The sequence below is a fragment of the Bactrocera tryoni genome, chromosome 3, assembly GCF_016617805.1.
Source record: "Bactrocera tryoni isolate S06 chromosome 3, CSIRO_BtryS06_freeze2, whole genome shotgun sequence".
NCBI classification, from domain to species: Eukaryota; Metazoa; Arthropoda; class Insecta; order Diptera; family Tephritidae; genus Bactrocera; species Bactrocera tryoni.
The window spans coordinates 21,468,407-21,484,187 of record NC_052501.1 but is presented as its reverse complement, the minus strand read 5'-3'; the positions used below and the strand labels follow the sequence as shown (position 1 = coordinate 21,484,187).

Sequence of the window (15,781 nt, the reverse complement as noted above, 5' to 3'; positions counted from 1 at the left end):
CTGAACACACAAATGTGTTTTGTAAATATTACTATGAGGTTATACCGGTAACTACGGAAACAAGAATTCGGGGGCTTATCTGATCATCTCAATAAAAAGCAACATTTTATAAACACTAGCGCGCTCTATTGGACAGTCTCGGTAAACATGTTGCCTAGGCGACATCTAGCGTACGCAACTCGTTAGCAGAAAACGAAAGGTTGAAATCTTCGAAAAGTAGTCTGTCCGCTAAAAAGTGTTGCGAATACACTTGAAAGCGCTCAAAAGGGAATTTTTGTTTTCGCTCAGATAGAGTAATAATTTTTGTAAAGAATTAGTGTTTAAAATTTGAAAAAAAAAGTTTTGAAAAAAAAAAGTTTTGAAAAATATTTCATAATATTTTCGATTGAAAATGTTTTTAAGTTGAATGCTAACGTATTAATTAATTATTAGTTATTTATTTATTTTAAACCTTTTGTAAAATATTCTGAAAGCGATGAAAATGCTAAAAATTTAATTCTTTTATTATGGCTTTAATATACTTAGAGTCGTTTTCTCAATGTCTGGTTAGCCGGCATCTGTCAGTTAAGTTGTGGTTATTGATAATTAATTATTATAAATTGGTTCTTTACCGAAAGATGGAGTTTTCGTTAAGTTAACCAATACTTAACTGATAGATCGCTGCTATTTAGACATTGTGGAAACGGTCCTTACTATTTAAAGTAAACTTTGACTTTGAAGCACCACTTTTTTATTCGCAGACGTCATATTAAGCTCATAGAACTTTTATTACTTATAACTCATACATTACTTATACTCATCTATATAACTAATTATATGTATATTGATGCTCACTTTCGATAAGCGAAGCACAGTGACTCATATTTGACTTTAACCTACTAATAACAACAACTAGAAGCTTTCAAAATCTTTAATTAAACTTCTTCCAGCTCTTGCAAAATTTCTATTTTAGGCCACAGTGAGATAATTTTTGGCGGCAACACTCATACACGCACAGACATGTACTATATTCTTCACCATGTGTCGCGTTGCTAATTTGGCGCCATCAGCCCCAAGCGCCTCTTTAGCTCAGTGGCAGAGCACTGGTCTTGTAAACCAGGGGTCGTGAGTTCAATCCTCACAGGAGGCATAGACAAATACAACAGCATTTTTTATGAGCTGTTTATTTTATATACAACACAAGTGTACTGTAAGTACATATGTACAACATATTTGTGGAAATTATGGGTTATGAAGAGTTGAAGGGTTATGCTTAAAAAGAAAATAATTAAAAAAATGTACTTGTGCAAGGGAAATTAATTGTTCTATTCTAAAAAATAATTCTAAAAATATAATTCCTTCCATACTATGTAAGTTGGACTAACAACTGTCAGCGTTTGATTAACTGACTGCGATCTTCCCATTTCTAATTTGCAGAAAATAAAATTCAAAAAATAAATACTTTTAGTTCTTTATAAAATATGTAAATATGTATATGGGTCCATTAAGTGGCAAATTTTACTTCGATATCATTTGATGCTAATGCATACTCCATTCGATAAGTGTCACCTACCTACCACCCTATCCCTCCAAACACATCTCATATGCAGACACTTTGATTTATGCTTATTATTACCGCACGCATTTTAATATTTTTCGCGATTTCTGCAAAAAACCCTCTTCTCTTGTACTGCGCACTTAGCAACCCTTCTGCTTTACAACAATGTAAAGGCGAAAATTATTTTAAGGGGTTGCAAACTTTTAGATTAATTACGCGCATTTTGACTTTGGAATAATAAATTGAAAATCTCGTTAATGAGGCTATTATTTGGCAAAGGGTTTAGCATTACTGGGCAGGTAAGAATCAGAATAAAAAGTCCATAAATAATATTGAAATGAAAAGACTATTGTTGAAATGGCATTCGTAGTCAATATTTTGTGCATATTAAACATGCATACAAACATATGTACATACATACATATATGTATCTACTTGTAATATTATTATATTAGATCAAAAAGTAAACAAATTTACTTATATCAATGCCTCCTGTGAGGATTGAACTCACGACCCCTGGTTTACAAGACCAGTGCTCTGCCACTGAGCTAAAGAGGCTCACAAATTTCGCGAAAAATATTTTTCTCAATATTTTCAAATTTTAGCAAATAAAAGTGTAGCTTAGAATATAAATGTAGCAAATAAACGAAAAGCTAGACAACTGCTAATCAAAATTCATTAAATAATAAACATTGTGATGGTTTGATAACGCCAAAAACATATGTTTCGTTTGGAAGCATAAAACGAAATGTTGAAGATATGAAGTGAGGGAGAATTACTATTAGTATTTTCCACAGTCGTTTGGGTGTGGAGAAACACATCAATATCCTAAGAAAAATACAGTTATTTTCCTAAATTCAAACAGTAAGTGTACAGAGTAGAGGAATCATAATATTAGGCAATTTATGTAGTTCCGAAATTCACAATTTTTTAATTGCAAGTAGGTTAGGTTAGATGACTGATCGAAGATCACATTTGGACTACTATATAATACGTAATCCTTTGTGAGGCCATAGAAAAGAACTTCTGTGTTCGAAATTCTAAATTAGCAAAACGCTTAGTAGCCAATACAAATTTTGCACAGGCGTTTAATTTAAGTTTTGATCTCTCAAACGCGTGGCAAACAAGAAGGAAGTGTTGAGTTGTTTCTACCTCATCTTCTTCCATACCATAGCATTACTGTGTGGCCGTCAATAGGGCAATGGCCTGTTAAGAGCCCCACAACAAGGGATCTCTTGCCATCGATCTTAGTAATTACACGTAAAAAATAAATATTTTAAATGTTATTTGATGAAAAATTGTTCCATATTTTTTTTTTTTTTTTAATTGAGAGCAGTTTCTTAAGTTTTGGTGCCGGTGATACAAATTTGTTAGTGACGTTTAACTTTGCCCTATATTACCGTATAAAACAAGTGTAAGCCCTTCTCCCATTATAGCGGTAGAAAGCGGTAGAAATTCCATATTAGTTTCAGAAAACTCGTTTGAAATCTTGGCCGGGCTTACAGCTGTATATGTACTGGTTAAGTGAAGGTGATAGCCGTGGCAACTTTCCGTACCTTTATTCCTTTGCAACCTGTGGCTGCAGAGTATTATATTGGGTCGTCGAAAAAGTTTTTTCGTATTTTGTCAGTAGATGTCGTGTGTAGATGTGTTGCAGTCGTATATCTCCAGTGCTACCAATCACATTGTGTCATACAATATTGTGTTGGAAAGGTGAGATTTTAAGCTTCAAAATTCGGGGAAAGATGCACCCCGCTCTGGTCGACCTATCGTTGAAAAATTCGATGAAATGAGTGACCAGGACCGTCACATAAGCAGGCATGACATTGCTAAGCATTTAAAAAAGGCTGGATATAGAAAGAAGCTCTATGTTTGGGTACCACATGTGAAATGTGAAATCTGTGAAAAATTTGATGAACCGAATTAACATCTACGATTCTTTGCTGAAAAGAAATGAAATCGAACCATTTCTAAAGCGAACAGTAGCAGGAGACGAAATCGGACACCCACACCCATACTTCCCATATAACACATTGTTTAACGCCACTTGATTTTTTAACTTTCCAGTATGCAAATAAAGGACCATATAATATAACGGGATACAACTTTGCTAGAATAATGCCTTTAGTGATTGCCATCTTATGACCGAAAATTGTTCAAATCTAACCAAAACTGTTCAAGACCCTAGGTACCGAATATGTAAACCCCGGTTCCTATAGTTGACTTTTGATCGAAAATAGCGGTTAATGTGTGGGATATATAACTGAAATTAAGGGATGATCCTTCTCTTATAATGGTATATCTGTATGTCAAAAATGGGTTGAATCTTACCAATACTTCCCTTAGCCCCCCAAAAAGTGTTCCATAAAAGCAATCGATTCCTATCGTTCCGTTTAATTGACAGCTATATTCTATAGTGGTCTGATATTGGCTGTTCCGAAAAATAAGCAGTATGTAGAGAGGAAAAGAAGGCATGCAAAATTTCAGGTCGATATCTCAAAACTGCTATGGGACTTGTTCACGTATACATACGTATAGGAATAGAGGGACATGACTAGATCGACTCAGCTCGTTATTTTATAGGGACTGGGTTTTACAAACTTCGTGGCAAACTAAATAAACCCTGGTCACAGTATGAATAAAAATAGATCAGTACTGTGAGGTGTTTTTTTTAGACATGTGGCGCTCAAAACCAAAGAAAACGCTCATAATTTGATATAATGGTCCAGATTGAGATTTATTATAAAGACAAGGGTTTGCCTTTATGTTTTAAAAAGAGTTTCGGGTAAGTCACCGCTGTGACCGACTAGAATAAATTCCAGCCAAGTCAACCACTTTCTCTTTCAAAGCTTCAATCAGCTCGTGCTTAACTGCGTAAAGAAGCAAATAGCATAAACTCACAAGAAATAGTTAAGCTGTGTTGAATCGCACGATCTTGAAGGCCATGCCACAGGCCCACGTTTAGAGATAATGCGCTCACCAAAAGTTGCCTTAAATAAATTGAATGTTTTGTTGGCTGTATACCATTTAGTGCCGTCTTGTTGAAACCAAAGGTCGTGCACATCAACATCCTACAATTCAGTCACGAAAAAGTAATTCATCATGGCTCTATAGCGTTCGCCATTGACTGTAATTTAATGGCTGGCTTCATTTTTGAAGAAATATGGAACAAGGATTCCCTCTGCTTACAGAGCTCGAAAATTCTACGAAAAAATGCGGCGACTAACAGAAGGTTTTAAGGCCGGTGCATACTTTTGTAGAACCCGCAGAGGTGTTATAGTAACCGATGCCCAAAGCATACTAAAATTATGCATGGAACCCTTCTCTATCCTGTTGAATGGCAGTGAATGCATAACACCAGAAGATGGCAAACCCGATTCCCCAATCGATAACGATAAAGCGGACGGCGTTGACATAGTTCATTTAAAAGACAGCGGCTACGCTGGCTAGGTCATGTCGTCCGAATGGACGAAAACACTCCAGCTGTGAAAGTATTCGACGCAGTACCCTCCGGGGAAGCAGAGGAAGAGAAGGATCTCCACTCCGTTGGAAAGACTAGGTGCAGAAGGATCTGGCTTCGCTTGGAATCCCCGATTGGCGACGAAACATTGGCACTGGAGTTTTCTTTTTCGTTAAAACCGTTATACTTTTATTAAATAAATAAACCAAATAATAAATTTAATCCCCCAAAAGCATTAATTAATTTTTGCTATGTATTCTTAAAAACAAATCTTGGAAAGTTTTAATAATTTTTAGTCATATGCCTCAATTACAGTGTTCACATCAACTCGCTTTACGCCATCAGTTTCCCAACGGGTTTGTATTTCATAAGATCCTGTGGGCAGTGGTATAAAACTGGAGAATTTATCATCGATAAAATATCGATCCAAAATAATATCGTGCTGGAAGAAAAGTAATTGAAAGTTTGTGTTTTTGAATAAGATCGATTAAATGTTCCCAATACCTACATCATAAGGACAAGTGTGATTTGCATTACTGTGACTTTTAAGACCCGAAAATTGGTAGAATAAGTCAGCCAAGGGATTGCGACGTTTGTTGCGAAGGAAAGCGCAAGCGTCAACCCCAAATTCATAAATCGAGCGGTTGCGATAGTCATTGCGCTTCTTCAGTTGTAAAACGATCCTGTAAGGGGTTTAAATTGGTTAATATATAAAACAAAAAATAAACATAAAATAAAACTACACTTGTCAACACACCTTCACGTTATCAATAGGCAATTGCAGCAACTTTACGTAGACCGATAACTCATTGATGTTGCGTCTTACGGCTTTCAGGCGACACGTTTTGAACTTGGCAAACGATTCGTTCGTCGAAAGGCATTTCACATTTGTCATTTTAAATTTCTATAAACGTATGTGATATATATATTTATTAAAACTGTATACAACTTATGGCTTTGGAAACTTACAGCTTCTGCACATCCAATTATTATTGCAAGCAAGAAACTCGTTTTCGAAAATATCAACATTTTGCGCACATTGGACCGACTTGAATGGCTGATGCGACTCAAATGAGTTTTAAATGGTGTTTAATGCGCATACATACATATGTACATATAATGTATTGATATTATCAGAAATAAATAAATGTTGTGGCCGATGATTTAAATAACCTAATAGTTCAATTAAAAGGCAATTTTTTACCAAAATATTTCAAATACCGGAACCTTTACTCATATTTGTATATACATATGTACATATGCACAGTAGCAAAGAGCTGCAATGAGTATGGTTAAGACAGATCAAATACTCCTGCCAAAAACACAATCAAATCGACTCAGCTGACCATACACAACATTCTTGTTCGTGTCAAGTACCGACGAGCGTCAACTGATTTGATGTAACCCGAATAATCTATTGCTCGGTAATTACTATCGAGTGAACAGTATGGCCAAATGAGGAAGTTTCCCATGAACTTGATTCAGTTTATATGGCAGCTATACGTTACAGTGGTCGGATATCGGCAGTTCCGACAAACGAGCTGCTTCTTGAAGAGAAAATGACGTTTGCAAAATTTCAAAACGATATCTTAAAAACAGAGGGACTAGTTCGTATATATACAGACAGACGGACAGACAGACGGACATGGCTAAATCGACTCAGCTCAACATACTGATCATTTATATAAATATATACTTTATAGGGTCTCCGACGCTTCCTTCTGGGTGTTGCAAACTTCGTGACAAACTTAATATACCCTGTTCAGGGTATAAATATACATATGTACTTCCAGTATGAGCATGGAAAAATCCGACATGTACATTCGTACATCAAGTACACGACCAAATAATTGTATTGGTATATAACCCGAACACTGTGGAACAATTATCGCTATTAAATGAGCGTTTTTTATGAAAATTAAATACTAAATTTGAATGGAAAGTAAAAAAATTAAAGAATAAGAAAACAATTAACTTAGTTTGCCCCGAAGCTATAATATCTTTCACAAATAAATAGGTTTCCCATGCATTATTTTGATTGGATGGTTTGTATGGCAGCTATATGCTAGAGTTGTCCGATCTCAACTATATATGATATTATATTTGGATATAATCCGGCTTAAATCTCTTTTAGATATCTTGTGAAATAAAAATGTTACCCAAACAAGGTGGATATTGATCGATTAATATCGATCAGGCAGACTGGCATCACTAAATCGACTCATCTATGTACGTAACGACTTTTCTCGCCACGAAGGTTTTAGAGGGTTTCTCAAAAAGAGTGATATGATTTCTTAAAAAAAACACACACTAATTGTTAAGGAAATTCTAATGTTTTTTATTTAACGTGAAGTACAATCGATACAATTAAGTTCTGAATATGGCATCATTCACATGGTCTCCACTTCTTTTGCAGGAACGAATTCGATGAACCCAATTTTCGAGTACTTTATCACTAAATCAAATCGCATGTCATAAATAGCACGTTCAATATTGATATCTAAGCTTGAAGAAAGTCTGGCTCACTATTAAAGACCAATGACTTCAAGTAACCCCACAAAAAGTAGTCTAATGGTGTTAAATCACAACTACTTGGAGGCTATTTAATGCCACGATTTCTTGAAATCATCGAGCCTCCGAACTTTTCGTGCAACGCCCCGTCTTGTTGGAACCAGGTGTTGAAAAGATCAACTTTCTCCAATTGCGGTCATAAAAAGTTGGTTATCATCGATCGGTCTAACGGTATCACCAGCCTCCTTTCGAAAGAAGCACGAACCGATGTTACCAACAGACCTAAAACTTTATCAAACTATCAATTTAAGTGGTGCAATGGTTGTTAATGAATAATTTGTGAATTTTCTTCGCACTTCTACGATGAGGAGAAAATGATTTTCTTAAAATAATCCTTATCGTTTTCGAGTTGTTCCAAGGCAAAATCAGCGAATTCACGACATTTAGGGTGGTCCTATGGATTCAGGTTTTGAGTAAGAACAATTGTTTACGGATGCAAGCCTAAATACCTTCTCAAAGTACGCCAGGTTGTGGTTTGAGACAGTCCCAATTATTGAAAACGTCTTGGAATCTAAAGATTGCGGTCTTCAGCAATACTTTTTGAACGACAGCAATATTTGGATAATCGAAAAAGCCTTTTACAGCTGTTCACAAAATTAATTAAAATAATGAAGAAATTCGCTATATTTTGAAATTTTTGTATAAAAAGGGAAAGCCATCAATGAAATTTGTGAAGTTTACGGAGACGAGCTGTATCGGTTCGTGTAGCACAACAATGGTTCGCTCGCCTCCGTTCTGGAAATTTCGCAATTTCGATTTCGAGTGAAGAAAGTTTTACACTGATGGTAATGTGTCTAGCGGAAAAATGGAAGACGTGGTTGACCAAAATGGTACATATTTGTTTATTTATTTATTATTATAAATATAAGAAAATAATAAGTTGATTTTGACTAGAAATGCGAAAAGACTTTTCGACTACCCAATATTTTATAGGATCTCTCTCCGACGTTTAATTCTGGGTGTTACAAACTTCGATAAAAAGTTGATATGACCTAATCAGAGTATTAAAAATTAGGTGATAATTTACATAAAACATATTCGGAGCCCAGGGACCCAATATTTAACTAGTTTAAACAAAGGATATTACTACAACAGAAGACTTTAATTGTTATTTAATACCAGTTGTTTTAGAATTGTCAAGCGTTAGAGAGTAGCGAATCGAACAAACTTTATCAACTTTTCAAACAGATATGTTGCAGAATTCGTGTAATAATAGCATTTCAAAGGAAACTTTAAAATATTCAGTTAATTCTGTTATGCCTCCTGTGAGGATTGAACTCACGACCCCTGGTTTACAAGACCAGTGCTCTGCCACTGAGCTAAAGAGGCGCTTAAATAAGCTTAAATTAATAGTCAAGTATGATTTGACATCAATTAAAATATTTAATCAATTAAAAAATAATTTGAAGCTCGAAGATGCTGCATTCAAGTACATAGTCTTCTCGTCAAATTTAAAAAGAAAATTTCATATGGATATGATATACTTATGATGATTGCATCTTTCTAAGTGATGAATTTGAATTTAATGATTAAGGTTTCATTATGTAGAGTGCATCTTTGCAGATAGGAAACCACCAATTGTTACAGATCTTTTTAAATATTTCCGCCAAGTTAAGAGGCGCGCTTTATTATACCGAGCTTTCATTTAACTAACTACATATAACTATGCCCTGAAGCTAACTATAAATGATCTAATAAAAGATCTTAAAGGTTTAATTGTTCTAAGGAACACCACTTAAAAAACAAAGACACGCTGTGTTATGCCTCCTGTGAGGTTTGAACTCACGACCCCTGGTTTACGAGACCAGTGCTCTACCACTGAGCTAAAGAGGCTTCCAAATACCACCCTCCCATTTTGAAAGTTTTAAGAAATTAACTTCAACTTTGAATATTAACGTTTACAGTTATATAGGTCAATAATTTTAGTGATATCTTGTACCATATGCTATGTATTTTGGGTAAATAACAGAGAAGTAGAATACTGATACTCATAATTTAGTTGAAAGCACTGTGCTTAAAATATAATAGTTTTTTATATTAGTTACTTATTAGATTTATGGTATACTGCCAATCAAATGAATGATCTAATTAGTTATAGATTACTTTTAACAAAAACTATATTGAGATTTGGAAGACTGTTGGAGTAGAATTGGTATGTTTTTTAACCAGAATGATCCAGTTTTATATAGACCTGTAGATACCGGGGGACCAACTGTTGAAGTGTGAAAATCTTTCAAATGATTTACACTTCACATTATATCGGATAAGTGTGAATTAGAGGCGTATCCATATATGGAAACCTGTCTAAAACTACAACCAAGAAACATTTAGAACACATTTCCAAAATATACTACTATCTCAGATAGTACAGATCGGACAAATTGCTCTAAAACAGGCACTCTATGTTATTCACAGAGGGCCTGTTAACACTTTTAAAAACTTCAAGAACTGAAACCCAGTACACTGTAGTGTCTTTCAAGCAGAAGTGGCAACCATCAAAGGAGCAGCGGACGTACTTCTCCGAAGTGCGGTTTCTATTAGGGAGGTGTATATCCACTTTGATGGCAGAGATGCTATACGGACCTTGAGCTCCCTGTCAGTGAGCTGCAAGCTAGTCAAGGAGTGAATGACCTCACTAGCAATAGCATCAACCTACTTCCATATCAAACTTGTCTGGGTGCCTAACCAAGCCGAAATCATCGGGAACCGTAGAGCCAATGAGCAGGGGTTCCACTGTCTTTATGCAAACGGACCCCATTGGCCAAATCCCATCAGGCTGGAAACGATCAGGTGTTACTCTGCTTCTTGCATTCGGACGTTGGATATACATATAGGTTAGTGTGAGCTCAGCAAGCTTTAGTCAGCAATCAATGTTTATGAAAACGGGCCCTTGAACTACAAGCTATCTTAACTGGGCACTGTGCAATTGGCCCTCACGAGTTGAGGCTAAGTGTTTTGGAGAACGCAAAATGTCAAAAGTTGTAGCAAGGAAGAGGAGATGGAAACATATCAACACTTTCTCATTCGCTGTCCAGCTGACGTTAGAATAAGAATGAAGCATTTTGGTTACCATATTTTCTACGAACGCGAATTGGCACTTTGTCGATATTCAACGTTCTTTTCTTTTCCATACCTAGAAGTACTGGGCACACAATACAAGTGCCTTTAGCTGTACAAGTGGGATTACTCTTGTCTTGCCGAAAAATCAGCCTATTTACCTAATTTAACCTAACGTATGTATAATCATAGGTCAAATCCTTACCCACAACAATCGGAGTTCGATTTGTGGAGGGACATGCTATTCTGGAAATTATAGCAGTTTAAACACATATTTAAGCTCATACCAGAACCCGACAACCCGAAAGTAGTGCAGCGGTTTTAACGAAATAGTGCGCCATGGAGATTTCGTTAAATAAAAACAACAAGAACAACAGGAGTTAGTAACATTACCGTTATTGTCTATTGAATCGAGTCGCCATGTTACAGCCGTACAAATACTTCAATAGCTTAGGAGTGTTATACTAGACCACTTGGTTCTTTATAAATCTTCTTCTTCGTTCTTCCTTTTCGCTGTTTGGTGCCAATTGGAGATTCCAAGTGTAGCCAGGTCTTTTCAACGGAGTGGAGATCTTCCTCCTCCTCTGCTTCCCCTGGGGGGTAGTGCGTCGCATACTCTCAGAGCCGGAGTGTTTTCATCCATTTGGACGATATGAACTAGCCAACGTAGCCGCTGTCTCTTAATTCGCTATCGTCGTATATCCCACATCATTTCATCGAATGCGATAATCGCCAATGCTAATGCGTAGAGAAACATAAATCTTCCCCGGAACCTTTCTCTCGAAAACTCGAAACGTCGACTCGTGACCCGTGACAAATAGAGTTTGGTTCAGCCCGAAGTAGCACCTGTTGGTAAGATTTATTCTGCGTTGGATTTCGAGGCTGATATTGTTGTGCTGTTAATACTGGTTCCAAGATAGACGAAATTATCTACGACTTCGAAGTTATGACTGTCAACAGTGACGTGGGAGCCAGGTCGCGAGTGCGACGACTGTTTGTTTGATGACAGGAGGATTTCATCTTTCCCCTGTTCGCTTATCACCCATTTGCTTCGCTTTTTTATGCAGTCTGAAGAAAGTAGAACTAAGTAGTCTTTTATGAATCACCTAAATAAAAAATGGATGGTCTATTACGGGACACACAGGATTTGACAGATGCAGGTATTCGCTTATTTCTGGTCATACACTAGAGTTATTTAAACTAATATTTTAAATACATAGCAGATGGAAGTATACGTAGAGTTAGTTATGAGGTTATTTCGTTGTGATGAACTTACAGTTTGAGAATCTTCTAGTTATCTACTTTATTTTAAAATCATATACCGAATATAATTAGTTAGCAAACACATCAATAAAGTTAATGTCTCTGAAGGGCTACTGGTTAAGTAAGGTAAGGGCTGAACTCATGAGCTTTTATTGTATAGTAAAATATTTGACTAAACCATAAAGCATCTACCTTTAAAAGTGTCTGTCAGTATTTACTAAAAAATAGTAGGTTTGGCTCGACGTTAACGAGGCTTTAGGCTCAATTTATCTTAGGACAGTTCAGATCAAGCTTGTCTATTCTTTTCTATTTTCAGCAAATGCTACTACGTAGTTGATGTAAAAAACATCAATAAAGGATGATATGCCTCCTGTGAGGATTGAACTCACGGCCCCTGGTTTACAAGACCAGTGCTCTGCCACTGAGCTAAAGAGGCGCTTAAATAGAAATTTACATATAAAACCTGACTTTCTTCGTTATAGTAAAAAACTTATCATTTCTAATTACTTTAAAAGCAATTTCATGTACAATGCGACAGTCGTGTATGATATGTATGGCATATCTCGATGGCAAAATTCCAGTAAACTTTTCAGACATCATTCTACCTAAATGGCGTCTCACTGCTAGCTTCAAATATATAGAGAGAAAAGCACACTAGTCTTAAAAGCATTGAATCTTCAGTTATTTATTCATTTATTTATTTAAAAATCACATGCCGACAGTCCATAAAATATTTCCTCATACTTCACAAGCATCTACATACATACTTGTACATGTATGTATATATCGATATTCTTAAATTTCCCCGATAGCAAATCTACACAATATCAAATTGCATTTCGCGTTCAATCTGTTGCATTCAAGTCATTCACATTGCACTGCTCTTGACTCTCCTGCGGCGCGTTGCTGCTTTGCATGTCGTGCATGGTGAATGGTCGGGGTATGCCCTCCTGTGACTCTCGTTTCGGTGTGCTCCATGTAAATTTGGAAAAGCTTACGTTTATTTTGCCACCACTTCGCATGCTCGCCCACGGCCGCACCGCTGGCGTGCCAATACGCTGTCCCGTTATGTTGGTGTTGTTGATGGTTGCCGACGGCGGTGTTGACATTTGAGGTGTTGCCTGCGATTTCGTGTGTGTTTCCTTGCGAACACCTACCATCAGCGCTTCACGACGCGCATTCTCCTGAAACTGCTTGACGCGCTCTCTCATTGCTGTTTCGCGTTTTACCTCTTTGTCGATTTCCGTACGCCGCTTTTGCTCAAACCGCTCAACCACCAGCTTATCACGCTCTTTATTACGCTCCACAATTAAATCGGAAATCTCTAAACGCTTTTGCTTCAAGTCGTCTTTCGAAAGCTTTTGAAATACCTCGGGCCAGATGCCTTTCTGCTTCTTAACGAGCACAATACGCGCTTCATTCTTGAAAATGCGACAAAAACTGGTCACCTCGTCGATCTCGTGCACCAGATGGCGTTCAAAGAATATTGGTGGATTATTGAATTTGATATATTGTGGCAATAGGATCACATCCGGTTTGCGCGTTATCAGCCGATTCAATTCGATAATTATTTTAATATCTTCTTCGGTTTGTGTTACTTGCACCATGACTGTTGGCTTGTAGACTGACTGTATGCAGACCGCAAAGTTCGTCTTCTGTTGTCTCTCGGCAAGTGTTGACCTCTGTCTGATCTAGGCGAAATCGAAGTGAATAGAAATTGTGTTTTCATTGATTGCTGTCGCTCGATTTTGATTTGTTTTTGACTTCCGTGTTTGTTTTATACTTCAAAGAAATTGTATCAATATTTATTTACTTTTTCTTTCAATACCTGTCTACCGCATTCGATAGATTTATCGACCAAACAATACAGTTGATAGCTTGCTCCTGGTCGCTTGAGCAGCGAAATGACGACCACCGCTTTGCATAAAAGTTTATGTAAGTAAACACTTACATACCTATAATAATATAAACAAGGGGTGGTTCAACAATACACGCAAAAATGTAGAGCGATGTGAGTTTTCTGAAGGTATTTTAAATTATTATTCAGTTTACACTCATACATTTTAACAGAAAATTACTTATTAATTACTTAGATATGTATTAGTATATAAGTATTTCTTCTTAACCTCAACCATTACGTTTAAATACATTTCCATCTCTTGAAGTATCGGAGTACAGACTTCTCCAATAAGCCTCGATATATGTATCTCAATTAAATCTTTGTAAAAAGTTAAGTTTGAAATTTTGTTTTTCCAAAGGAATCGCAGTTATGGAATCCATAAAGATGCAAAAATGTTTTGAGGAATCTACTTTATCACGAATACAAGCGTTTAAGTGACACAAAGTATTCAGTGAAGATCGAGAAGTTATCAAAAACTTTCTTCATAACTCCCATGTTCCATCGTCCTCTATTAAAGTCGATGATATTAAGAAAGTAAAGCAAGCTGTTCGTGAAAATCATCGGGTTGGTATCAAAGATTTTAGAAGATCGCAAAGTGTCTTTTGGATCGATCCAACAGATTTTAGTTAAGGTTTTGGGAAGAAAACTTGTTGATGGTAGAATCGTACCAAAAGACCTGAAACTTTAGCAAAACCACGTCGAGTTGAGAACACAAAAAAATTCTTGACAAATTAGCTAAGGATCCTGCATTCATTAAACACTTGATTATTGTCGACGAAATGTGAGTTTAGGAATACGAGAAACTGTTCAACAATCTAATGAATAAAGAAGAAATTCGCTAAAAGCACTGAAAGCCTCAAGAGAGACTCAAAGACGTTGTCGACTCCATCTCAGGTTGCAAAATTGTCGAAATCAGACAAACAATTTTCAAGGCATCATATAACGCATATGTGTAACCCAGTCGCTAAGAAATATTATTGAAATGCGAATAGAATGTTTTTCTAATAACATCACGTGGTTGTATCAAAAATAGGCAACGTAGGGTAAATACTTCCTCGAGCCCTCATATATCTAATATGTATAAAGACTTTCGAACTTAGGGTTGACTTTATAGATCATATATTGACCGATATGTAAGAAAACTTAATGAAATTCGCTAAAAATATATTTCTAATAACAGTATATTCTTATGCTAAAAGTGGATCATGACAATACTTCCTATATCTCCCACGTACCAAACGTAAAGATTATCAAACAGCCACTTCTTGAATATATACTTTACATAATGGTCAATCGGTCAGGTATCTTTGCAAAATTAAGTGAACTTATAAAACAGGGTATACTCTAGTTTATGGAATGAAATCGTCCAGTAAATACCTTAGCTCCCATTTCCTACTTTTAATGATTTTCGTTACTTTAGTAGAAAACATACTCTAGAGCATACTTGAGGAATGCCAAACGTTAATTCAATGAGTTCAGAGCTTCCTCGAGCTCCAATGTGATTTCCGTCCATTTAGAGTTTTTAACTAATAAATGCAATGAAATATGCTTTGAAGAGTTTATATCGGTTAATATGATGATATTTCTATGAAATTAAGTAGAACGTTTTTCTTAAAAAAAAAGGTATTCCTTGTAAATTTTGAAAGTATAAAACGTCCGGTTGCACCGAACTTAGTCGTTCTTTATTTATTTTTAAATAGACTATTTCGATTATAAATTCATTGACCAAATTCTACAAGTCAGAAATCATAAGACTGATTTAAAGTATATTTTGTACCACCCTTATGCAAGGAGTAAATACACAAATAACTGTCGATACATGGATATCAATGGTAATAGCAATACTGAGCCAAAAGTGTTGTTTGCATAACTACATATGCTAATCAAACATTACCTTCTTGAACATTTCTTTTTGCAAGTCTTCTTAGAATTGTCACCTGCTGGAAAAATAATTTTAATAGGATTTATAGTAGCATAGCCAAACAAACTTATG

General features: G+C 36.0%; 2 protein-coding genes and 5 non-coding genes across 7 annotated transcripts; 1 reads left to right on the top strand and 6 right to left on the bottom strand.

Annotated features, from left to right (window-relative positions):
• The first annotated feature begins 1,057 nt into the window (after positions 1 to 1,057).
• On the top strand, positions 1,058 to 1,129 carry Trnat-ugu. Its single transcript has one exon. It is a non-coding gene; the product is annotated as a tRNA-Thr (tRNA).
• An 894-nt stretch (positions 1,130 to 2,023) lies between these two features.
• Positions 2,024 to 2,095, bottom strand: Trnat-ugu. The gene has a single exon. It is a non-coding gene; the product is annotated as a tRNA-Thr (tRNA).
• Positions 2,096 to 5,289: 3,194 nt separating this feature from the next.
• LOC120769979 lies at positions 5,290 to 6,026 on the bottom strand. The gene is made up of 4 exons (XM_040097055.1): positions 5,967 to 6,026; positions 5,753 to 5,901; positions 5,506 to 5,680; positions 5,290 to 5,439 (listed from the first exon to the last, which is right to left on the bottom strand). The coding sequence occupies exons 1-4, from the start codon at positions 6,024 to 6,026 to the stop codon at positions 5,290 to 5,292; spliced, it is 534 nt and encodes a 177-aa protein (XP_039952989.1).
• Positions 6,027 to 8,825: 2,799 nt separating this feature from the next.
• On the bottom strand, positions 8,826 to 8,897 carry Trnat-ugu. The gene has a single exon. It is a non-coding gene; the product is annotated as a tRNA-Thr (tRNA).
• A 432-nt stretch (positions 8,898 to 9,329) lies between these two features.
• On the bottom strand, positions 9,330 to 9,401 carry Trnat-cgu. The gene has a single exon. It is a non-coding gene; the product is annotated as a tRNA-Thr (tRNA).
• Positions 9,402 to 12,252: 2,851 nt separating this feature from the next.
• Positions 12,253 to 12,324, bottom strand: Trnat-ugu. Its single transcript has one exon. It is a non-coding gene; the product is annotated as a tRNA-Thr (tRNA).
• A 265-nt stretch (positions 12,325 to 12,589) lies between these two features.
• LOC120771873 lies at positions 12,590 to 13,651 on the bottom strand. Its single transcript, XM_040100127.1, has one exon. The coding sequence runs from the start codon at positions 13,493 to 13,495 to the stop codon at positions 12,734 to 12,736; it is 762 nt and encodes a 253-aa protein (XP_039956061.1). The 5' UTR covers positions 13,496 to 13,651; the 3' UTR covers positions 12,590 to 12,733.
• Positions 13,652 to 15,781: the final 2,130 nt, after the last annotated feature.